The following is a 27,333-nucleotide window of genomic DNA, read 5'->3' on the forward strand; positions in this document are numbered from 1 at the left end:
CCTACTATACTTACAGCCTTAATGCATGGAGGTTTAATTTGGATAATAAAGTATAATTAACATAGACACAGAGTCTATGTATTCATATTGTGCCCATTGTAACACCTTCATTTTCTATGACAGCTGAACAAGAGTCCAAGCCATGTATAGTGGGGCAGGGGGTTCAAGTTGAACCTTGCTGCAGCTTCCTTCAGGACAGTGAAGTCATGTGCTGGGATGCCAAAAGCCATTGATATTTTAACGAATGGTGGAGGCAGCTGAGGGTGAGTGCAACTGTTTCGTAATGTACAGATGTGTCCTCTTACATCTAGCCTCAATATGCCAGGCGGAGCGAGATGCCAGGCGCAAGTGAGACGCCAGTTCCCGCGCTACTCTGCGAGCGTCGGACAACCTTTTTGCAGAAAATGCATCTTAGTTGCAATGCGATGTGATTAGGACGCACCAGGAGACTGCACTGATTAATGCGATACGCGACACTTGTATATCTGTGGGAGTCTGTATACGAAGCACAACGGAACTTGGCATGGAAAAAAGCTGAGGTCGGGGAAGCGTACCATCCTTCGTATACATATTCAGTGTTGCATATCAAATTAATCAGCACAGTCTCCAGGTGCGTCCTAGTCGCATCGCGGCAAAGACGCATTTTCATCAAAAAAAGGATGCATCCAAAAGCGGCTGTTTGGAGCAATTGCAGCAATGAAGTATTTATTTTATTATTTATTTATTACCAGTTATTTATATAGCGCACACATATTCCGCAGCGTTTTACAGAGAATATTTGGCCATTCACATCAGTCCCTGCCCCAGTGGAGCTTACAATCTATGTTTCCTAACAAGAAAGAAAAGAGAAAGAAGACTCTCTATGTGGGGGCACTCTAAGACATTATTAGAAAACTTAACTTTTATTGGATCTATCTCAAAGACTGACACAGTTACTCACAACATATAACATATATATATATATACTTAGATACAAAGATATGTTAGAATCAACAAATTGTTCAAACAACCTGCTGCAAGAATATATACTCAAGCACAGAAGCTTTTGAATATCCAATCTCTTAGATATTAGCTGCCTTAAAAGGGCAGTCTATTAACGTCAGATATCCTAATCCCTCAAAAATTCCGGAGTATGAATGAACTTATTGCAGAGAGTTATGGCCTTAAATCACCATCATAAACTTTATACATGTATTAATCACTGTTTCAATAACCACATTGAATAATGTTATAACTCTTAATAAAAGTTGCGGCTGATGGTAAACACATGATCACATCATCTTAATTAATGGTTTGCTCTTAAAGATAATCACATATGGTTGTTTATGCCAATATCATAGGTATTTTATATGCACATATTTCCAAGTCACATGGCTGAGATCTGCACAGGAAGATTACTCCAAAAAATTCTCAGCTCAACAGTATAATTTACCAGTATGTGTGTTAATAGAGCAACCAAGAAGGCTCTATATGTTGATAGATTAGTTCTGAAAAGCGCCTGCATTCATATGAAGAGATAATCGGCTTTTGGTCACATACCCGTCGATAGAGGTGATGAATGAGAGTTACCTACTCCAATGCAGGTGATCTGCAAGATTCCCTGCATCTGCTGTCAGCTTCCAAAGATTGAAGCTGATGAGAGTACAGAAAGAAAAAGTCAACAGATAAGAGAAGTGTGACCTCACGTATTGGATATTTCAGAAAGCAGGTTATGAGGACAAGGGTGACAATATTACATAACATAAAAAATACATTGTATATGTGTCTGTCAGACAGCTCATGCACACAAACACGGACCCAGGAGGAAGCCCTTAGGGTGAAACGCGCGTTGGTCTGATAGAGGGAATACCGGAGTGCGCATACCGGATCCCCGCATTAGCAGCAGCCGATTTACCAGATCCACCCAGTATTACACTATTGGTAACACTTATTCACTTTATTCTCTTTTCTTATAGCACTCAGCAGATAGTGAGGGTTATCCTCACCAAGGGAATCCCACCCCCATATCTGCAGGAGGAGTGCTATGTACCTTTTCCTCCCAGTAGGGCTTCCAGCTTTATCTACTGAGCATTCACTGCAATCCTTCTGGATTTGCACATGCCGCATGAATCTTGCTGGCTCTGCATAGAAAAGAGGTTTTTCTCCTTCCTTTTCTATATCTTATTCTTATTCATCACTAAAAATTTATTTTATATACTTGTTTCTTTACCAAAAGATACACACTATTTCTTTGGTATATTGCTCAGTGATTTAAGTGAATAATGGAATCTAAGGCTATAATATAAAAGCTGCTATTACATTATGCATTTGTATAGGGCAATGATTATTTTATATAATTGAAACTATTGAATTGCCTGACACATATACAATGTATTTTTTATGTTATGTAATATTGTCACCCTTGTCCTCATAACCTGCTTTCTGAAATATCCAATACGTGAGGTCACACTTCTCTTATCTGTTGACTTTTCTTTCTGTACTCTCATCAGCTTCAATCTTTGGAAGCTGACAGCAGATGCAGGGAATCTTGCAGATCACCTGCATTGGAGTAGGTAACTCTCATTCATCACCTCTATCGACGGGTATGTGACCAAAAGCAGATTATCTCTTCATATGAATGCAGGCGCTTTTCAGAACTAATCTATCAACATATAGAGCCTTCTTGGTTGCTCTATTAACACACATACTGGTAAATTATACTGTTGAGCTGAGAATTTTTTGGAGTAATCTTCCTGTGCAGATCTCAGCCATGTGACTTGGAAATATGTGCATATAAAATACCTATGATATTGGCATAAACAACCATATGTGATTATCTTTAAGAGCAAACCATTAATTAAGATGATGTGATCATGTGTTTACCATCAGCCGCAACTTTTATTAAGAGTTATAACATTATTCAATGTGGTTATTGAAACTGTGATTAATACATGTATAAATAAGTTTATGGTGGTGATTTAAGGCCATAACTCTCTGCAATAAGTTCATTCATACTCCGGAATCTTTGAGGGATTAGGATATCTGACGTTAATAGACTGCCCTTTTAAGGCAGCTAATATCTAAGAGATTGGATATTCAAAAGCTTCTGTGCTTGAGTATATATTCTTGCAGCAGGTTGTTTGAACAATTTGTTGATTCTAACATATCTTTGTATCTAAGTATATATATATATATATATGTTATATGTTGTGAGTAACTGTGTCAGTCTTTAAGAAATTATTATAAAACTTAACTTTTATTGGATCTATCTCAGAGTGTCCCCACATAGAGAGTCTTCTTTCTCTTTTCTTTCTTGTTATTTGACTTAATGACTCAAAGGGGAGCACCACCGGTCATAGGAATAATAATTTTCGTTTAAGTGAAATATTTATCATATTAAGAAACTGACAAATTACCGGTTTATATTGAATTACTTTATTGATATAACGGGTTAGGTACCTGTGCCCAGGCCATCCCTCTATATTATAAATCTATGTTTCCTATCACATGCACACACACATACACACTAGGGTTAATTTTTGTTGGGAGCCAATTAACCTACCAGTATATTTTTTGGAGTGTGGGAGGAAACCGGAGTACCCGGAGGAAACCCACGCAAGCACAGGGAGAATATACAAACTCCACACAGATAGGGCCGTGGTGGGAATCGAACCCACGACCTCAGTGCTGTGAGGCAGTAACGCTAACCATTACACAGTTTGTGCTGCCCATATATGTTATGTACATATTTCATTTTTAGGTTAATACGGAGAGACTCCTAAAAGTTATATTTATTATTGCAGTCAAAAATAGGGAAAACTAAAGCAGACTCAAAATTAAGTCAAGACACAAAAAGTTGCAGAGATCTTGCAAGTACTTTTCACATCTTATCCAGTATATTATCAGTAAATAATTTAAGTAAAATTGACCAAACCTACCCACCACACCTTAACAATCAGAATACCGACATCCACCTTCCATCTACACATACATAGGAGTGTGTCAGAATACCTCATTTTCAACATAACTTATAAGTCAGTCATAGCCTTGAAGGTAAAACCACAACAACTCCTCTACATAACAAATAACCAACATGGGATAGCTAAATTGAAATCCAGGTCAGCAAAAATGGCACCGAGTACAGGAGGTTGGTGGCAAAATAAAGTATTGCCTAACTTTGTAAACTGAGCAAAGACTAATCAGATACCAAAAGCCCAACTACCATCCCCCATCCCACCCCCAACTGAGTCACAACCCCAGGTCCAGGACATCCTTCATTTGTACAGTACAATAGTCATCCCATGTAAATATATCTGGTAGTAAAGTAAGCTCACTCAACTAAAGGTAAACCTATGGTGGAGTGCGGACAGGGTGAGATAAAGCCTTTTCCGATAAACACACAACACGTTCATAAATATTATGAAGGTTTTCATGGAACGCTCCTCAAGTGGCAGGGTTATCTGGCTGAGGCACACTCACTGGTTGGCATATACCAACTGATTAGCACAAACAAACAGAGTTTGAAGTTCATTAAGGCCAAACCATCACCGGAAAGAAGTCTGCAAAAGGTATCTACAGGTCTACTGAAGCCCAAGGCAGTCAGCCTAACAATGCAACTCTGCATGTGAGTATAGACTCCAAAACTGGAAATTGTGGAATATATACAAAAACCTTTGGCAGAAAGAATAATTTTCTGTTAGTGACTGAACAGGGGTCAGTTGATCCTGCTGAAAAATCAAGGTAACATTAGATATATATATATATATATATATATATATATAGCCACAGAAATCTTTGCAACGGTCGTACATACACATTGAACGACCATCATCTGCTTCTGGCTGCGGGTCCTGCTGGCGTGTCCCAACCCCCTCACCGCAGCCTCGGTGTACGGGCGGTCGGTAGATATATCTGCCATTGGTGGTGCAGCACAGCAGACGCGATATGTCTGAACGATGTCGTTCACAGACATATCGCTGGTACACACTGGCCAACAGACACCAGATATATTGGCCGATCAATTGATCGGCCAATATGTATGTCATTGTGTACCCAGCTTTAGTGAGACATACACCACAGGCCCTTACCGATTCGAAACTCCTGCAGACGTTGGTGAACTGGGTAACTATCAGATTTTCAGCAAGATAATGTAACAAAGGGAGCTCCAGCCATATGATTTTTACTTAAATTAGGAAGCAACTGACCCCCCCCGTCTAAAATGAAAATTGCACTGTGAAGTGTCGCCACCCCTCACTAAGGCATAGTACAATCTCATCCACAGAGACAAACATGCAAAGTCCTCCTACAAAGGTAGGCCATGCTCGCCATGCTTCAAAGAGTAAGTGCTCCAGGACGACTTCCTACATCCTACGTGGACGCCGGTTTGTAGCTCCTTCCCGCCCAACTTGTACTTTGTCAGATTAAAGAATTAGTAAAACAGACAAACACATGACAACAAAACAAAAAATAGAGGGAAACTAGAAAACAGCAAGATGGATGCCAATCTCACAACCAGTCTTATATACCATAGTACTAGCAACCCCCCTCCAAAGGCCAAAACTGACCAATAACAAAAACACGTTCACAAAATCTACCTAGTAACTGGTGACAAATTATTAAACAGTTACAAAAAACTAAGGACTCGAATGCCATTTTCAGACCAAAGCCGAGGCATCGACCCTGCTTTTTCTCAGGTTATTGCACAGATTGGACCTAGGTCACAGCTATGAAACCCCCTTTCACACTGTATCTTGGTTCAGAGTTATTCCCAGGTCGACCCCTTTCACACAGAACCAGTGTCAGCCCGGTCAATTGTGTGAGTCATTAGAAGTGGACGTTTTGTTACAGGCTCACAAAGATGAGTCATGAAAGTGGGTGTCAGCGCTCCTGAACTGCCAAGGAGTTACTTTTACTGTAACCCGGGAGGAATAACCCAAGTCACACCCTATCAGACTGCAGGCAACCATGGTTGAACCCGGGGAAAATCCTGGTGGCGACCAGGGTCAAAGCCTGGCAACTTGGACCCGGGTAGACCCTTTCAGACAGAGAAAGGACCCAGGTTGACCCAGCATGCCTCTGAGTGAGAAGCTTGGTCTGAGAGTGGTATTATAAACTAAAGTATCTAGCGTCCTAGTATTTGAAGGCCCCATAGTTTATAAGGGCACCCATGTACCACCCAAAGGTGAAAAATGTATATAACGCATGTAACTGATGAGGAAGATGGGTCCCCTCAGCTCTGGGTCCCATAGAAGCTGCACCCCTTAAATCTATGGTAGTTTTGCCCATGCATGTAGGACACCCTCTAGCCTGGCGAAATGCAGCAACTCAATGTGACATCGATTCCTCAAGTGGACAGCAGACCTCTGGAGAGATGATGACCCATGCCGTCTGGATATTTCCCCAGAGCTCACTGATATTTGTAGGTGCAGGGTCTTGGTCTTGGGTATGAAAGGGCCTCTCTATCATGTCCCATAAATGCTTGATTGGGTTCATGTCAGGCAAATTTAGTGGTGGCCACACCATTCGTCGTAACTCTCCAGAATGCTCCTCGAACCAATTCTGGACAACTTGGGACAGATGATATGGCGCCTTGCTAACAAATGGGTTCCATGGGCTAATAGGGCCTTCGCCACACCCGAACCCTACCGGAAATGTGACTCATTGGACCACACCACATGTTGCCAGTTCCCCAGGGTCCAATTAGCAACATCACGAACCCAGGTGAAGCACAGTGCCTGGTGTTGTAGTGTTAACAAGGGCACTCTGGTGGGTCTTCTGCTCCCATATCATATGGAAGCTAAAGAACGCTGCATTTAACTGCTGGATATGCGTCTGGTACCTCCTGCATTGCATATTGATGTGATTTGAGCCAGTGATGCTTGTCTGTTACCACAGACAATTCTGGCCAGATGTCGCTGTCATGATCATTAAGCACCTGCGGTCGGCCACTGAGCTGTCCACGGTGGGTGGCAATGCCTTCCATGAGGTATTCCCTGCACACGTGACACCGTAGATTAAGGAATGTTGAATGTTCACACACCTTCAGAAATGGAATGTCCCATTCGTCGGGCAAGCTTAAACCGACTTATTACAGTCAGCCCACTGAAGACAGCCACACTAGTACCAAACACAGAACCAGGACCTTGGAGCTAGCTTACAGTACACAGCCCAGTCTATGGTGGGATTGTGTGCTCTACTTTGTTAATAAAGAAAGTATGAAAATAAGTTAGGTCTGAAAAAGATACCACTGCTGATTTAACATTCATTCAACTTAAATAAAAACGAGCTGATGGCTTAAACTTCAGGACAGGTAAGTTCTGTATACACACAAAAAAAAAAATTTTGTTTAAGGGCAGTGGTTCTTGGGGTGGATGGCTAGATATGTCCACTTCTTGGTGAATATACAAAAATTGTACTATTCCTCCCGTTTTGCAAAATAACAAGAATAGGTTTTAAATATTATGCAACATGTTTTCTTATATTTAACGAAGAGATAATAACAGAATATCATGAAGGACAAACTCTACTGCTCTGATAAAAATTTCAGCTGACTTAGGAAGAAACCAAGCGATTTCATTATCTCTGTGCTGGGCATGCATCCTCTGAAAATGTTTACGTATAATTAAAATATGAGAACATCTGTTGGAAAAGCAAGCAGGAGGATTTAAATACATTGTTAGTGTGGGAGATGGCTATGACCTGTCTGCCAGCACCAACTTGTCCCAAGTAACTAGTAGCCAATTAACTACTAGGCTCTCCACATTACCTCCAGACAGCTGCATAATTTACACTGTAAGGAAACTGGAATAATTGATGGGACCTTGTTTCTTTAAGTAAAACATATTCATTCACTAAGAGGTATAATTTTCTGACCTAACTACTTTTCATGCTTCATTATTTTTTACCAGTTATCCCACCATGAACTGAGCTATCTCCTTTACACTTACCCACTATCATGGACTTGGGCTCTGTATTGTAAGCTAGCCACCAATGCACAAGTTCTAAGAAAAGGGGGGGGGGGGGGGGGGGAGAAAGAGAAAAAGAAAAACGATGCACGTGGTCAGTGGTAGGTTAGGTCAGCAGGCCAGCAAATGGCATGTTAGAGGGTAAAGGCTGACAGATGGTCTAATTGGGAGGGGGGGGTGCAGGCTACCAAATGTCCTGATGGAGGATGCCGGCTGACAAAAGGCCTCATGAGGGGCATAGGCAGGAACATTGATGTGATGGAGGTCCTTAGTGAGGCACACAACGCAGGTAGCAATTTTGTGGGTTGAACTCAATACATGTGAAAATTTACCATATCTACTAATAAAGGACCTATGAAATCAGTGTTACTTCATGATTTACATACTGGTGGCAGCATATAGTTTGAAGCTAGAAACCAGCAACATCACTAAGGCAGATCTAGCACTATAGGTTCTATGTACCAAGCCTTGGATAGCGAAAAAGTGGATGGATAATAAGTACCAATCAGCTCCTGTCATTTTTCAAACACAGCCGGTACAGTGACAGGAGCTGATTGGTTGGCATTTTATCTCCATCCACTTTCTCTCTCCAAGGTTTAGTACATAGGCCCCAATGTCACTCATTGCATAATCATTAATGGAAGTAATGTTGTAAAGCAAAAGGGTTTCTATTTATACATAGAGAAAATAAATCATGCAGCTAACCAGTATACACAGAGGTATGAAAGAATGGGTGTGGGAAGAAAGGCGTGAAAACACACAGCCCTTAATTATCAGATATTTACTAGCCTAGGTACATGGATTGTTAAAACTGTTTAGTTAAGGTGTTATTTACTCTTTAACGAGGTATTCAAAAAAGAGTGAGGCGATTAAAATAAACATTTAGATTGTGATTAATCTGCACTCGTTTGTATTTATACAAAAGCAAATTCTTTGCACTGTCAATGGTGGAGAAAGGGGAAAAAACCACCAAGTACATATAGGATTCAATAATTCAATGCATGGAAGGTCAGAGGCTGTGCCCTTACAGCATCTCACTAATCATTTGACCTGACATCAGAAAGCCGACACATGGCGACGTCTGGGGAACGCGGTCACACAGGAAGCACGGACGCGGGAGAGAGCCGAGTGTTCAGGCAACTTGCTGATCAAAGAGAAAGCGAATGCGGAGTAAAAAAAAAGGTTGCCATGAAATCAACATATTTTAAAGGGATGAATGAAATAAGGTAGTTGAGAGACAAAATCTGCACTAAATAGAAGACAGCTCGCTCAATCTCATCCTACGAACCACCAAAAGAGATACAATGATATACATGAAAATTAAATAAAAAATGAGAGATATAGGGGGCCCTCTCTAACAGTCTCCCAGGTGAGGTTGCCAAATAATTTCTTTATCACTTAGGAGATGTTAAACATATAAATAGAAACAAAATAATCATTGTGTAGTAAGTAAGCATTGATCAAAGAGTTCACACTATTCGTGGCACTTCACACTCCTATGCACATAGGGAATGAGGGAGGCAGATCACCAGGAGGACAAAATAGGGATAGTAGTCCACTCCCAAATATTTCTATGCAGAAATAACCTTATTTCTCCCAGATGGTCCCCCAAGGTAATATGCTTACAGTGTCATTTCTTGTAAATGTAGCACTGAAAGATCATAAGGGAGATGCACTAAGCCTTGGAGACAGATAAAGTGGAGAGAGATAAAGTACCAACCAATCAGCTCCTGTCATTTTTCTAGCACAGCCTGTAAACTGACAGTTAGGAGCCAACTGGTTGGTACTTTATCACTCTCCAAGGCTTAGTGCATCCGTATATTATCAGGTCCATTTCACTGATACCAATGTCCATTCATGTGGGAGTAAAAATGTAAGAAAAAGGCATCTAGTGCATTACTTTTAAAAGGTGTTTTAATAGTACACTAACATAAAACACAATAAGAGGTATTGTAAATATACTCAGAGAGAGGGGGGAATACATTCTTACCAAATCCCAAGTTCCTTTAAGGCATATAAAGTAAAGAGTTCCTAGAGGGTCACCAGTAACCTTCCAAATAAATTTACTGGTAGTGTGATTTTCCCCGATTCCACAGCCTCCTTTTTTACCTTGAAAGAGACTTTATACACAAGTCGAAACGCGTCGGTGAATTCACAAACGTGAAAAAGTTGACCATTATGCATACACAGACATCGTGATTCTGTCTATTTTATTATTTTCACTTGACCTAACTTTACAATTGTTTAGCTAGTCTACAAATAAGACTGCAGTTACTCTTAGGGGAAAAACATTTTTTTTTTTTAGGGATGGCTTCTTCATGATTAACAACTTTTATTGCAGATATCCCTGGATCTGGACTGATTCTCTTATGGTCGCTCTAGTTTTAATATCCGTGTCTCTATAAACAATAGTGCTGTTTGCATTATCTATATGTATTTCATCTGCTAATTTTTTTCACATCTTTTCTATTTATATTTTCCTGGGGTTTTTTCTTCTGTACTGTCAATTTGATTATTAAATTGTTTATTACTTTGATATACAGTAGGCATTCTATATTATACATTTGTTACTTTGGGTTTTCACATTAGTGGCATATTCAAAGGCAGCATAAATGTTTTTTTGCCCATTCAATTAGCCGCAAGAAGTTCAGCTACAGTCATTTCAATAGGATTTAACACTTTTTTTTTCTTGCAGCCCCAGATCTGGTGCAAAGTTGGGGAGAAAAAAAACGTTAATTTAGGGCAAAAATGACGGGCTTTGGTTCACCCCCTCAACTATCATTAAGTTAATCATTTAGTGTAATTGGGCCAATAATTGCATGCCATGACGATATTCTGCAAAGATTATAAAAGATATGAAAGTTATATGGAGGGTGCTGTACAGATGGGACAGATGTTTTTTAAATAATTTTTAAAACTGGCTTCATGACTCAAAAATCAGCTTACATGAATTTTTATGCACCCCAAATTTAACTACAGCATTTATTTTAACAGAAAAAAATAGCTTTCTAGTGTTTTTGTAACTGTTCTTAAAAAAATAATAATAATAATTTCAAATCAGCAATTTAAAAATAACCAAATATTTTATTTTTCTTTTGGACAGCAAAATATATTTATAATGTTATCCAATATTATTTTTACTGTGTTTTAGGTACAGGCTGATTTCCCCATTTGTAAGAAAAAAAAATTCCTGCAGGTTTTTGCAGAAAAAAAATTACGCCATAAATTTTTTCAATTGGATAGTGCAAGAATCTGGAGCGCGCATAGCCACGTTATTCCAAACTTGTGAGCACTAGGCCATTAACTTTGCTGCAAGAATCATGCAGTCAATTGCATATGCCCCTTAGCACTCCTTATTGCTAATATTAAAACCATTAGATTACAGATGTATCCTTTTTTACTGTAGCTTCAGTCACGCCAAATAGCCCATATTCAGCACCGCCAGGTCTGTGCGTCTCGGCAACGCCAAGCTGTTGTTTTTTTTGCTCAAAATGTGCATCTAATTCACATACATAAACCCGGGAGCGATATAACTGCACTGCTAGAGTACAGTGACCACTGGGTACTGATGCAAGCAACCACAACTTATTCTCACGGAAGAGGGGGGGGGGATTATTTGAAACCGCACAGGAAAAAAAAAATAATCTAAAGAGTCATTGAGATATAATAATCAATAGCCAGCATATTTTAAATTGAAAACAGGATATAATTCCTTTATAATTCACAAAAGGTTGCTGGTGGTGCACCACTGGAAAAGTACAGACAGTACTTATATAGTAGGTGGTGAGTCATAAGAGAAATGACTCAAAAATATAATTTTCCATTATTGTTGCACTCTTGACATTAGATAATTATAACATAATATATTAATACAGCATAAAACCTAACTTAATTAATTAAACAGACAAACATAAAAAGACATACAAAACAGATCTGCTTGAAATTGAAGCATATAATGCTGCAGATCACTTACTCCCATTAGGAGCATAGAATGTAAAACTGGCTCAAAAATAAATGTAGGTCTATTACTATACCAATAACCTGTAATCCAATGTGTACTAATTGTTTAATACACCATTTTCCATTGCATTAATTCCTTATTGGTAGACCATCTTTAGAACAAGAAAAATAAAAGTGAAATATATCAGTAAAAAAAACACTCCAATAAATCAATCCCATATTAGACTTAGCTTGTGGTCTACATATGGGTGTGGTTTGAATACAGCAAGACTAATCACATCCTCATAATTAACCCCTGTCAGTTGGTCCACATGTAATATTGGATATTGCTGAATATATTATATCACATGGAAAACAAAGCAAATAATAGCCTATATAATTGTATCCATATCAAACATAATGCAGAATGTGATACAGGTTGAGTCTCTCATATCCAAATATTCCGAAATATGGAATATTCCGAATTACAGAATATTTTTAGTATGACTGAGAAAGTGAAACCTTTGCTTTCTGATGGTTCAATGTACACAAACGTTTTTTAAATCATAAAATCATTAAAATACAGTATACAATAAGGCTCTGTGTATAAGGTGTATATGAAACGTAAATAAATTTCATGTATGTGCACAAACTTTTTTTGATGCTCAATATTATTAAAAATATTTTATAAAATGACCTGCAGGCTGTGTGTATAAGGTGTATATAGAACATAAATGCATTCTGTGTTTAGATTTGGGTCCCATACCCAAGATATTTCATTATAGTATGCAAATATTCCAAAACACGGAAAATATTCTGATATCCAAAATACCCCTGGTCCCAAGCATTTCGGATATGGGAGACTCAACCTGTATTGAGAAAAAGAATATAAACTAATATATGGTATACATAATTGTAATATACAGTAGGGCCAATCCAGGTAAAAATAGAAAGAAAAGACCCCTGCCCTATTGGGGGAAGACCACTCACCTCTACCCCCGTTTACCCCAGTGGGTATTGGACGGGTCAGAGGGAGATGGAGACCTCCTGGGTGCAGGGTGAAAAAATGGAGACAGAGAAAATGTAGTCGGTTCCTACTTTCCCTGCTGACTCCGGTATCACCCTGTTGCGATTGCGCATTGCAGGGCGGAATCACCGGTGACAGCGGGATGAGGGGGCCGACAGAGTTACCTGATTGCCCGGCAAGGTGGTCTGGCAGGGGAGAGATGGTCGGGAACAGCGTCCCGCTGAATAGTCTTGCCGCCTCTGACCCGTCCAATACCCACTGGGGTAAACGGGGGTAGGGGTGAGTGGTCTTCCCCCAATAGGGCGGGGGTCTTTTCTTTCTATTTTTACCTGGATTGGCCATACTGTATATTACAATTATGTATACCATATATTAGTTTATATTCTTTTTCTCAATATCACATTCTGCATTATGTTTGATATGGATACAATTACCGTATATACTCGAGTATAAGTCGACCCGAATATAAGCCGAGGTACCTAATTTTACCACAAAAAAAACTGGGTAAACTTATTGACTCGAGTATAAGCCATGGGTGGGAAATGCAGCAGCTACTGGTAGTAATCCCTCCCTTGGTACTGCCCCCAGTAGTAATATTTCCCCTCTGGTAGTGCCCCCAGTAGTAATATTCCCCCTTTGGTAGTGCCCCCAGTAGTAATACCCCACCTGGTAATGCCCCCAGTAGCAATATCCTTCCCTGGTAATGCCCCCAGTAGCAATATCCTTCCCTGGTAGTGCCCCCAGTATTAATCCCCCCCCTGGTACTGCCCCAGTAGTAATCCCCTCCCCCTGGTACTGCCCCCAGTAGTAATACCCCCCCTGGTAGTGCCCCCAGTATTAATCCCCCCCCTGGTACTGCCCCAGTATTAATCCCCCCCCTGGTACTGCCCCAGTAGTAATCCCCCCCTGGTACTGCCCCCAGTAGTAATACCCCCCCTGGTACTGCCCCCAGTAGTAATACCCCCCTGGTACTGCCTCAGTAGTAATACCCCACTGGTAGTGCCCCCAGTAGTAATACCCACCCTGGGAGTGCCCCCAGTAGTAATACCCACCCTGGGAGTGCCCCCAGTAGTATTAATCCCCCCCTGGTAGTGCCCCCAGTAGTATTAATCCCCCCTGGTAGTGCCCCCAGTAGTAGTCCCCCCCTGGTACTGCCCCCAGTAGTAATACCCCCCTGGTACTGCCCCAGTAGTAATACCCCCCTAGTAGTGCCCCCTGTAGTAATACCCCCCTGGGAGTGCCCCCAGTAGTATTAATCCCCCCCTGGTAGTGCCCCCAGTAGTAGTCCCCCCCTGGTACTGCCCCCAGTAGAGAGATGTAATATAAAAAAAAAAAAAAACACTTACCTGAAACCCCGCTCCTGGTCCCGACGCTGCTACTTGATCCTCCGGCCGCTTTGCATTATGGGAGAGACGTCGTCATGACGACGTCTCTCCCATTACCCACTGCGGGAGCCGGAAGATGGCTCCCGCAGTGGGAGCAGCAGCAGACGGTGAGAGTCTGACAGACTCTCATTGGCTGCTGATTACAACAAACACGCAGCCGCCGGCTCCGGAGGCTGTGTGTTTGGCAGTGTGTAGTGCTGACCGAACTCCGTCCGGTCAGCGCTACACACGCGGTGCAGCTGTGTCACAGAGACACAGTCTGCACGGCAGCCCACATGGTACGCTACTCTGCTGCGTACCATGCGGGCATCACTCGAGTATAAGCCGAGGGGGTGCTTTTTCAGCACAAAAAATGTGCTGAAAAACTCGGCTTATACTCGAGTATATACGGTATATAGGCTATTATTTGTTTTGTTTTCCATGTGATGTAATATTGGATATTGCTGAATATATTATATGTGGACCAACTGACAGGTTAATTATGAGGATGTGATTAGTCTTGCTGTATTCAAACCACACCCATATGTAGACCACAAGCTAAGTCTAATATGGGATGGATTTATCGGAGTGGTTTTTTTTACGGATATATTTCACTTTTATTTTTCTTGTTCTAAAGATAGTCTATCAATAAGGAATGAATGCAATGGAAAATAGTGTATTAAACAATTAGTACACATTGGATTACAGCTTATTGGTATAGTAATAGACCTACATTTAGTTTTGAGCCAGTTTTACATTCTATGGCCCTTATTCAGAGCCGGACGCTCTGACCAGAACGCTCGCTCTGAATCAGGGCCCACCTCCATTAATATGAAGCGTCCTCCTGGACGCTCGTATAGCTGTGGGTCACCACCCACAGCATATACGAGCGTGCAGGATGATGGTCGCGATGGTCTTGACCATCGCGACCATCGCCACTGCGAGCAGAAGCCTGCGGTTGAGTTTTTCAACCGCAAGGCCAGGAGTGATTTTGGCTCTATCAGAGCCAAAATCACTCCCACTGACATCACTAGTGATGTCAGTGGGGCCGGCTTCAGACGGTAGGCGTTCCCTTCGGTATGCCTCCATCTGGCAGGCACGCCCACTAAAGGCGGCGTGCTGTCAGTCAACATCGACAGCATGCCCCCTTTGTTGAGACACTACGAGCGAAGGAAAGTCCTTCGCTCGTCGCGTCTCGCGCATGCGCACGACAGAGCTCCCTCCGTCGTGCGCATGCGCAGTGCAGACCATCGACCCACTTGCGAGCGGACAGCCGCTCGCGAGTGGGTCTGAATGAGGGCCTATGCTCCTAATGGGAGTAAGTGATCTGCAGCATTATATGCTTCAATTTCAAGCAGATCTGTTTTGTGTGTGTTTTTTCATGTTTGTCTGTTTAATTAATTAAAAGTTAAGTTTTATGCTGTATTAATATATTATGTTATAATTATCTAATGTCAAGAGTGCAACAATAATGGAAAATTCTTTTTTTTGAGTCATTTCTCTTATGACTTAACACCTACTATATAAGCTTATTCTCAGACCAAGTTTCATTGTGCTTTATCTACGATGTTGTACATGGATAAAACCAATTCCTGTACAGTTAAACTCGCATCCCAGCATCTCTAGTACACCGAGTGCTTTTCGCTGAAATATACTGTACGTTACTCCTCTCGGAGCTTCTCATACGCACCAGGCGTCTCGCAAAGTATGGTGTAAAGACATCCGGTGCATAAGGCCACATCTGTAGGTGAAAGAAACGAAAGGGGAGTTATTTTTCTCTTCTTACTTTCAAGGGGGGGGTCACAGATTGTTTGTCATCTATCTCTACCCATTATTTAATGGGTTTTTTTTTTTTTTTTTTTAATGGCCAGTTCAGTTGTTGAATGCAATTTTTTTTTTTTTAATAAACTAAAAGGTAGACTTTAAACTATTGCAATATGTCAAGCGACAATCAAATGATTAGTGACTTGCTGGTGCCTAGGATCTATTTGTTATTAACTCCATATCGGCTGGTCAGCCTACACATTCCCAGACAGTTGACAAACATACTTATCTAAAATAAAGACTCTGAGGCATATATGGTGGGGAATTAAAGGGTCAGCTTTTATTTAGTTTTAAACTATTTTAAGTTATAACTAAATGAAAAAAAGGGGAGGAGCATGGTGGCAAACAAAGAGCGGCCGTAACCATCTGCAAACTTCCACAACCAGGTCTAGATGGGGGACCTTCAGCCAGCCCATCATACTCCACTCAAGGTATCCAAATCCCCTCCCAATGACACAAATTCATAAGGCCCACCTGGATCAGTGGTTGCCGCTAAACCCAGAAGGGTAGAATCAGCCTAAAAACAGTAAATTGGCGAGGAGCGCACCTCAAGATCTAAAATCAGACTGCAGCCGCTCTTTCCCGCAAAAGCCAAAAGCCTACTACAACTAGTGAGGGAGGGTGAGATGTCCAACAGGCAAGAGGACCTAGAAGGTTCCACAGGGGATAGACATACCCTCAAACACTCCCACCCACCCCCATAACCACTCTGCCAATGAAACTTCATCTATGCTAATCATCTAACATTACAATTATCCCTGTCTAGTCCGTGTCAGCTGACCCAAGCCTCATGTGTTTAAACCCCCGGCAGGCATACGACATGCCTTCTGTCACTCCTCTACTAAATCACAAAGGCCGGATTCCCATACAGATGTCCGGTCCCCACTACACACACACACGTAGTTAAAGTAGCCACTGTGGGACCTACAGGGGATAGTTGCAGCGGGAAGCCTTTCTCGGCTGGCTGCCGTTTCTTCATAAAGCTTCACTGAAGCTTTTTGAAGAAATGGCAGCCAGCCAAGAAACGCGTCGCCACTCCCCTTGACCGTGACGTAGATCGGGATACCCCATCCACTGCACTCCAGCGCCCCGTTCTCTCCCGCCGAGGTTGAGACAGCTACACCGCTGACAACACAGACTCCGGCTTATGAAATAGAGACAAAGCCGGAGGAGAGACTTCTGACTATGGCCGCCCCACACTGATTCATCTGTGGGATAGGATTAACACCCGGTTATCGATGTAACATCACTACTCCTACCAGGCAGCAGAGCCTGATCAACTCTGCAAAGTCTGTCATCAGATGGACGGTAGGACGAATTTAACTTAAACTTATCTAAAATCGGAGCAAGTCATAACGTAGAGACGCAATAGCGGTGATTACACTTCTATGTTTATGGATATATCCAGAGAATTATAGTCAAATGCCTGACAACTCATGAGTAATATCTTTTGGCTAAGGCACAGCCATATTATTAATCATTTGCTGGAACTTTTACCATTATACCATCATACAGAGGCTTACCAAAGAACTACATCTCAATTTTTTATTATATATAGGTTACTATTGTAACCATAGAGACCTAACTGCTTATATCTGTAATCAATATAACATCAAGAGAGATATAATTATCTGTTTCAATGTGCAAATAAGAATTTGGGGCCCCATCTATATGTTTTTCTACATGCACAAGTTTCCTTTTTATTATAATGATTAAGGTCATTAAGGATTGTCATTTCTACTCTGATACATATTGATACTGGTCGTTATTGCAATAATATATATATTTTATTAAATCTTATTATATACCAAATGAAGTTTGTACTTTTCTAAACCTTTAGCAGCGCTCCACATAGTTCTTCTCTTTTTATCACTGTATACACAGGGCCAGCACCTCAGTGGTAGCAGCAGCAGAGGTGAAGGACTGAGTCAGTCACAAGTTTACACAATTCACATATAAGTATAGCGCCTCCTTTTTTGGAAAAATGAAATGCCTGTACCACCTTAGCTGGCTACTTTTAACATGCTGCACTTTTTACTTTCTGACAAGTCAGACACTTGCAACGCTGAGCAGGGTGCGCATTTGTTGATGAATGATGCGTGCTGCCAATGCCAAAATAGCACCACTCAGACAAGTTAGGGGTCAACGTTTCGATGTACAAAACACTGTCTTCAGGACTAATAATACCTTAGCAAATAAAGTAAACCTATATTCATAGGTTTAACTTTATTTCTTTACTATAGGGTTACTTTATTTGTTCTGCCATTATTGGTCCTGAAAATGGTATTTTGTACACTGAAATGCTGGCGATGTTTATTAGGTACTCTGTTATGGATATAACACATTTAAGACCCAGAGTACCATCCCTTCCCTTTGTACAAATATATAAACAGCCACGCAAACGTCTGTGATTTTTGTTTAACAATGTGGTCACATACCGCATGCATCCCACATCTAGGAGCGGCAAGTGCAGTGGATAAATGTCTTGTTTATTTGATTCATTTTTAAATTGATCTTTTTGTGATCACGTCTTCTCATCCACCCAAGTGTTACCTCACTTATTTTAACTTGTATCAGGTGCTTTCCTGGGTATTGTATGGCTGATATGCTTGGTGGCAGACTCACCTTTAAAAGCTTCAAACCAGGAATCATATCTTAAGTGCAATTCTAATGTGATAGCAATTGCCATGTTTATAATTCTGAATGACAGAGTAGGAACTTGCAGAAAATTGAGGTTCCTTGACAGGTGCTGCTTAAATGTTTTGATGAAAATATGAACTAAACAGCCACGCTTTATTACGGCATCTGTGAGTATAATTATATATATATATATATATATATATATATATATATATATATATACACATAGATATATGTACAAACATACTATATATATTCTCACACACACACATTATATATATATATATATATATATATATATATAAAACTTTCACACTACAGAGAACCCCACATAGAACAACAGAGAACAACCGCCTTCCCTTGAGCTACACAACCTGCTCTGTACCATAGCAAATGTGAGCTGCGTCGGTATGGAAAATTTTGCATACAGATTGGCAAGGTTTACAAGATGCTTATTCAAATTGCATAAATTGCATTTTAAGGTGAGCAGCTTCAGTGTTCTCCCCAGGCTGTTTTTGGCGGGTGCACCACCCGGCAAGAAACAGCCTACCACCCGGCAGTTTGGAAGCCTCCAAGTGGGGACAGTATCTGGGAGCTGTATAAAAAGGACCGGATCCTACAGACTTTGCAGCTTTTTCATAATCAGACAACTGGGCCTCTAATAAGAAGGAGAATTAATATATAAAATGTTATTTCAGATCATTATAAGGTCAAGGTTTAAAACATTTTATTATTGCGAAGGCCCCACCCGGCTACTTCTTGATGCCACCCGGCTGGAAAAATTTTCTGAGGAGAACACTGAGCTTTAAACAAATTGATACATGCATACAGATAAATGTACATGTACATACCCTGATACATGGTACAAAACCCTCGACCGGGACGGATCAGCTAATCTGAGTCGGTCAAATCCTCATAGCAAGCTTTGGGCTTGTCCTTCGACACAGAAAAAGTCCACATTGAATCGTAATTTTGAGATCCTACAACAAAAAAATAGTGAGAAGAGAGAGATAACATTATATACACGGCAATTCCTGGTGAGTTTTTAGTTTTTGAAGAAAATAGAACACATGTTGTAAAAACACCGCATAAGCCAATACCTTCATTCCTCCCCTACTCAAGATATTTATTATAGCAGATAACTGCTTGCATCCAGCTAGCCGTTCTTTATCTAGTTTAGCTGTTTGCAGTAGAAAAAGCAGTTGTATGCAGGCTCTACATAAATAAAAGTTAATAAATAATCTCAGACACCTACTTTCTGCTTAAAAATACTATTTACTGTTTACAGGCTTTAAAGCCAAAGGGCTGGTGTAAGTAATAATGCATACCTAACATCAGAGTACTATGACAACCAGGACAAACACAGAATACTAAATAATTCCCACGTGTTATTCTTATAACGGCCCCCCTTTTTCCACCCAAAATATTCAACTGACAATGATAACGTTCCCATAATTCATGCTCACAATGCAACCAAATGAACATGATAAATGGTCAGTTTCCTGTTACGGTTTTACCTAATTAACTCATGGGGTGTAATTTATCTCTACGGCAAACTTTACGTCACCTGGTGTCCCATTTTTTTTTTATTATTCCAAGTGATAGAAACCCTAAGGAAAAATGACCAAATAATACAAATATATATACTTAATAAATAAATCTTGACATTTTTAGATATTATATGGAAAATATATTAAAAACCAGATATGTGCTACTGCAAAATATTTGTTTAATATTTAAACAAGTTAGATGCAAGTACTTTGTTTCATACAGAAGTACGTTTGACATCGCTATCTTTCTTTATCACTGCGACAGGAGGCTCACGTCACCATTTCCATGTCAGGTCACTATGCACCTTCTATTATCAAAGTTCAGCCTGTGTCCTCCAGCTTTTCTGTGTTCCCCTCCTCACACTACCTGACACATACAGTCCTTTCTTCACTGACAAACACACAAGTGGACAGGTCACCGATTATCTCCTGAAATATTCTGTGCTGCTGAGAGCGTCCCAGTGAATGGCTACAGGTTTGTTTTAGCTCCAAATCAGGTTACACGGAAGAGCTGGAGACAAAGTAATAAATATAAAAGTGTTCCCTGATGTTGCTCATACTGTATCTACCCTCCTTTTTTCCTATCTGATTTCAGTTCAAAACCTTTACTTAGGTTGATTCATTTTAAAGGATCTTAATGGCTATCTAATACCCCGTTACACCAGAGCAAAAACCTGGGCTTTTGCTGGGTCTACCTGGATCGCAGCTCAGTGTAGAAGGTTCCCTGAAAAATAACCTGGGTCAAGTGACCCGGCAAACTAACCCAGGGAGCTACCAGGGTCGAACCCAGGATGGACCTGGGTAATGGTGCAGTGTAAACGGCACAACCCGGGTTATCCGACCTGGGTCATGCCTAAAAAGAGCAGATTGGTGGTTGTGGAACAGTCACCTCACACTTTTTATGACCTCACAAGTTTAGCAGGGCAGACCCAGATTCAGTGTGAATGGAGCTGACCAGAGAATAATCCAGATCGATGGTACTGTGTAAAAGGGATCTGACCTGGGTTGGAATCATGTCTGAAAACCCAGATCGGACCCGGGTTTTTGGTGAAAAAGAGGTATTAATTAAGGTCCAGTAGGAGCATGGTGGAATGAGCTGCGGCACGTGCGTCTGAGTATTGTGGTATGGAAGATATTCATAATTTTTGCTGAAATCTGTATATTGTGCCAGTAATAACTTGCGGAGAAGCATTGCGTAAAACTTTCTATAGGACCTTGCAGAAATTCCAACTATGACCTGAGGGACAAGTGGTGATAAGGATCAGGAACGCTAGTAACTGAGGAGCTCATTCAGACCCGCTCGCTAGAGGAGTTCGCTCGCACCCAGCGCATGCAAATTCAGCTAAGTGACGGTGCGGCAGGCGATCGCACGGCAAGGCATAAGCACGCCCACTATGTCTTGGCGTGCGATCACTTCGTGCATGCAAACGCCCATCAGCCTGTCTTAGGACTGCACGTCATCTCCAGGAAGTGTATGCAACCATTGGTACATCGAGCACCATCGGATGTGATCGCAGCGCTTGAGGTGGACTATACCCTGCCGCAAGCACTGCGATCACTTCAGTGTGAAATACAACCAGGTGACGTGTACTATGGCGCTGCCGTTAACTGTGCACGCCTCTGAAACGGCGTTGAGACGCTCAGGCATACCTGCGTTCGCACCTCCACTAGCCTGTTTCTAGCGGCCAGCCCGTCACCACCCACAAACGGCTGCTCCTGTCACTCACTCTGCTGGGCAGTCTATGCGTAACGAGCGAACTCTTGCACTGGTTCGCGTACATGCACTGCTATGCGTACGCATGCGCAGAAAGCGACAATCGGCCAGCTACGAGCAAACGCATCCTAGCGAGCGGGTCTGAATCAGGTCCTGAATGCGATGTGACGCTAGGCATAACCACAATGCCTGGCTGCGCATATATATAGGCCATATACGGTAGGGATGAGACTGCAAGTTTTCCCTCGCTTTCCTATGGGGTGAGAGGAGAACTTGCATCCATCGCTCTGAATTAAAGTAGGGGGTAATCCCAATTACCTACCTATTCTGGCTATGGTATGCATTTTGGTGACTTTTCTTGGGGACTACTGAGAGAGCATAAAGAAATAGGACCTCACAGAATCTTCACTTTGTGGCAAAGTGGGCAACGGTGCAGTATTGTGCGGGGTGGGGTATTCTGCACTCCTATGCCTGACAATTTGTGAATGTGTGTTGGTCTAGTGCTGCCAAATATACATGTGGTCCTTTCCTGATCACCGATAAACAGTCGAAAATTCTATAGGATTGATATCTTTATAGGCGCAAAATAGAGCAAATAACTATGTATAGATAGGATGTCTTTTGTAATGCTTGAAATTCAAAAAAAAAAAAAAAAAACAGAACTGAACTTATTTTTTTATCCAAATACTGACCCTTTCCCTTAGCAGTCAATCAGCTTCTGTCATTTATCTAGCAGACCAGGCCTGGCCAACCTGTGGCTCTCCAGCTGTTGTAAAACTACACATACCAGCAAGCCCTGCCACTGTTTTAGCATTCCCTAACAGCAAAACTGTGGCAGGGCATGCTGGGAATTGTAGTTTCACCACAGCTGGAGAGTCACAGGTTGGCCAGGCCTGTAGTAGTCTATAAAAGGACAGTTAGAAGCTGACTGGTTGCTATGAGCCACTTCTCCACTTTCTCTCTCTCGAAGGTTTAATCATACTTGTCTACTCTGCTGGGAGTCGTGGGAGGCTCCAGATTCTTCGGGTAACCCCCCCGCACCCCCCGGAATAGTAGGCAGATCTCCCGCGTCCTGCCCACTTCCTAGTTAAGTGGGCAGGATGGGTGGATTTTCCGTGAAATTTGCGGGTCCATAGGGAGGGGGCGGGGCTAAATGACGTGAAGCACGTCAGTAAGCCCCGCCCCCTCAGTGCAGACCCGCTCATCACGGGAGGTTTCCTGTAAATGGGGTGGGGCCTAATGCCAGCTATAGTCTGGCCCTACCCACTGAAGCAGAGAGAAGATGGTCCTCTCCGGCTGCTCCCGGAAAGGAGTGAAAGAAAGTCGGTAAGTATGGTTTAATACATCTCCCCCAGGGTCACTGAGCAACTGTCTGTACTAGCAGCTTTCCTCTGCAGTCTCCACACACCTTACAGTACCCACTGAGTATCAGTCTCCCTATGGGGGCTTTATCGCTCTTGAATGTTTGATACATTCACCACCACCATATAACAGCAGCTTTTTCTCCTGCAGCTGCCAGTTTAATCATTGCACCACTGGGCAGCTGTCCCACTATAGAAGCAGCTTTCTTTTCACTGCAAGTGCACCCACCACACATTATAGTATCTCTGTAACAGCAGATCTCTGTGATTTATATACATCGCTACAGCAGCAGTCATAATACTGTAAGCAGCAGGGTGGCAGAAGCTCCTGTCATTTTTTTAAACTCAGACGGTAATATGACAGTTTGAAGCTGATTGGTTGGTACTTTATATTAACTTTCACGCTCTCCAAGCTTAGATAAAGTCCCCCCTAAATTACATGACCATGCATTATTTCCCAACAACGGCACACCTCCCAGCATGACCGCACAACTACTACTACTACCTACTGTGACTAAAACCTAGTCACAAAGCCACAGCAGTATCACTCCACATAATAATGCAAGCGCTGTTTGTGACACAAGCGTTCAACTTCCCATGCCAGAAAAGACCTGTACGGAGGGTATTATTACAAAAGCCAGGCACACAGTAGACGTCATGCAGACGATTCGATGTCGCTTCAGAGTTCCCTGGAACTCCCAGACCAACGATATTGTGCATACAATGACCAAACGACATACGCGAGTCGATCGACATGATCAAATTATTGGATATCTGGCTAATTTAAATACGTGAAGACATATTGTTCGTCGCTCGTAGCGTACACACTGCACAATTTGCTCCTAGTCGTTAGCGACATATTCGAAAATTGATTTGTGTGTACAGACAACAGGACGACGCTTGCGAGCCGCGGGGGCCCACATCACTACCGGTATAGTGCGTACACACTGAACAATTAAATATTTTGCCATAACGATTGGTCGTTATCGGCAAATTCGTTTAAAATGTCGTTTAGTATGTACCCAGCTTTACACAATCACAAATCTTGCATGAATAACAGTCATCTTCAGGCACAAAGAGTACCTAAAAAATAGCCCCTCTCTCTGCACCAGGTCCTGTGAGACTCTGCTAGCAACAGTTGCCTTTTCTGCCGAAAATGTGTCTAAGTCGCAATGCGAAGTGATTACACTAGGACACACCAGCATACTGGGCTGATTAATTTGATATGTTACACTTGTATATCTGTATGCAACAGAGTCTCTGAATCTGTACATGAAGTGCTACAATGTAGCGGCTGCAACTTTTTTTCATTCTAAGCTCCGTTGTGCTTCATATGGCCCGTACACACGGAGCGATCAGACAACTATCAGATATTGTTGTCTGATCGTCCTGCATGTGCTGGATGTTCGATATCAAACAGCTATAACGACGATCGCAGGTCCCTATAGTAACCAGGCTAACCTGGTCGATATCGACCAAGTTGGCCTGCATGCACAGGCGATGGTAGATATCGACCATCCGTGCCTGCACATCGACCATCATTAGGAGGTTGGTAGGGGCCCAAAAACAGGACGATAAGAACAATAACAACATCGTTATCACTCAAATCATCCTGCAAAGTTGGACCATGTGTACGCACCAATATACAGACTCAGGTGCACACAGATATAAAAGAGTTGCATATCAAATTAATCAGCACGGTCTGCTGGTGCACCCTAGTCACATCACATTGCGATTAAGACGCATTTTCGACAAACAAAAAAAACAGATGCTAGCAGAGTTGCTCGGGACCTGGCGACTCACTCACGCCAGGCAAGTCGCGCTGCATGGCATATTGAGGCTTGATGTATGATGACGCATCTGTATCACTGGTATCCTGAAGCAAATCATTGCATCACCAACCCATAGATTTGCTCACAGTACTCCACCCTTGCATATGGTTAGTACACATTAATGTCACTAAAATGACAGCATTGTGGAGAAAGCTTTTCATACTGCAAAGTTTGCTGGAAATCCAAATATTAAATAAAAGCAAACACGGAAAAAATTACTAACTCTGTTACTCAGAAGCATTAAATGTCAATAAGTAGAATATGGCAGGGAAGAGATATCTATGCCAGGTATTTAGACACAAAATTAATTGTTGTATATAAAACACACAATAATGATACACACAACTAAAGTTATAGTATGCCTACACAGAGGTGGGTTGGATCAATAATGAAGTGACAAAGCAATAAAATGCACTTTAACAACATTCTGCTCTGGTTAGCGGAAACTGTACCAGCAGCTGAAGGGTAACTGCCCTTCCCCAGATCATATCCACAAAACCACTTCCATACACGAATCACTGCAGTACTTGAAAGAGATCAATTATTCATTCTAACATAGTAAATACACACAGGTTACAAATAATCCATACAAAAATAAAAAACAATAGAACACACAAAATGGAGTTGGTTTATTAAATAGATGAACGTTCATACTTTTTATAGGTACTATAGAAAATAAATGTAAAAAACCCAAAAAAACTAATTTGAGCATCAATTAATACGTAAAATTGTGATTTTATTAAATTAAATAGACACTAAAGTCATCCACACATTTTTATTCATATTTTTATACTGCAATGGAAAGTAGGCCACTCTACCAATAAGAAATATGTATTGCAGGAGTGAATAAATAAGCTTTGAACCAGATATTATACCTGTAAAACATATTAGTGACTATGTATCATCGAGACATGATGCACAAAGGGTCTAATGCAGAGTCGGGCTTACACCAGTTTGAGTACAGTAAAATATGCTAATTGGTTCTGCATATGCCCAGAAAACAGGCCACGGACATTAGGCATATTTGCTGGAATCTGACACTTGCAGCTGCTTGAGACTGAAGCGGGAGCAGGCCGCTTAACATTGGCTGAGAGCGCGCGTATCCGTGTAACTGCGAATGGTATGTCATATTATTTGCAGGTGCTTGTGGGCTGGTACAAGATGGCTCCTCCCCCTCACACTGTCCTATACAACCATTGTACATCATAGAACAGAAAGATCACAGGTATGTGAGAGTGCAGCTCTAGTACAGGCACTTTTATTTGTTTTTCTTAGTTAATTGGAAATGCCAAACATAACTATTGTTTTAAAACCAACCACTCACTCAGACTTGAGAAAACCACTGTAAAAACACAGTTTGTCTCTGTACTGCTCCATAAAGGACTTGTGAAGTTTATATGTACTATAAAGTTAATTTTTACACTGGAAATGACTAGTCACCCTTCAAACAATAAGAGGATTGATAACGCCCACCACTCTTTCCACAGTAATCTTGGCAAAGTGCTTAAAATTCAGTTCACCTGGATTTATGCTATTGAGTATCAATTATGTATTATTGCAACAATGCTAGCTGCAAACAAAGAACCAGCTGCGACAGTCATTGCCTTCCCATGTGTGTTCTGTGATCAGGGTTACCTATTCCCTTGCAATAATCTATAGGTTTATATAGTAAATAATTATGGTGCCTGCTCACAACGGGATGCCGGCGCTTAGAGTGCCGTTACCGGAATCCCGACACCTGTCAGAATCTCAGCGCAAGGAAGTACTGAGGTTAGGAGGGTTTGAGGTTAGGCACAGGCACTAAGGGGGAGGGTTAGGTTTAGGATCCAGGGGAAGGAGGGTTAGGATACTGCCTCACAGGTGTCGGTATCCTAACCATGTTGGGATTCTGACCACCGGAATCCCGAGTGCCGGCATCACGTACCCAATCCCTCATAACAACTTGCTGGCGTGTACTTGTGACATCAGGCATCCATTAGTTACTTTCAAGGTGCGTACACACTAGGCGATCAGGAAAGACAGTACGATTACGACATCGTAATCGTACCGTCGTTCCTGATCCCCTGTAGTGTCTGCACTGAACGATCAGTCGTTCAGTGCAGGCACTGTCCATCATTCCTGAACATGCCAATCTGTCGT

General features: G+C 41.7%; 1 protein-coding gene across 3 annotated transcripts in view; it reads right to left on the reverse strand.

Moving 5' to 3' along the window:
• ST3GAL6 (ST3 beta-galactoside alpha-2,3-sialyltransferase 6) overlaps window positions 1–27,333 on the reverse strand; it is a 147,530-nt gene that overhangs the window by 74,123 nt on the left and 46,074 nt on the right. For 2 of the 3 annotated variants that reach the window (XM_088481059.1, XM_088481061.1), the window contains exons 2-3: window positions 19,589–19,717; window positions 15,964–16,014 (exon numbers count right to left, since the gene is read on the reverse strand). In XM_088481059.1, the coding sequence (XP_088337185.1) occupies window positions 15,964–16,014; window positions 19,589–19,598 (61 nt within the window). In that variant the 5' untranslated portion in view covers window positions 19,599–19,717. The remainder of the gene's footprint in view (window positions 1–15,963; window positions 16,015–19,588; window positions 19,718–27,333) is intronic. The other variant, XM_088481060.1, reaches the window with a different exon arrangement.

The sequence above is a fragment of the Taudactylus pleione genome, unplaced genomic scaffold (genome assembly GCF_031769625.1).
Source record: "Taudactylus pleione unplaced genomic scaffold, aTauple2 ptg000262l, whole genome shotgun sequence".
Taxonomy (NCBI): domain Eukaryota; kingdom Metazoa; phylum Chordata; class Amphibia; order Anura; family Myobatrachidae; genus Taudactylus; species Taudactylus pleione.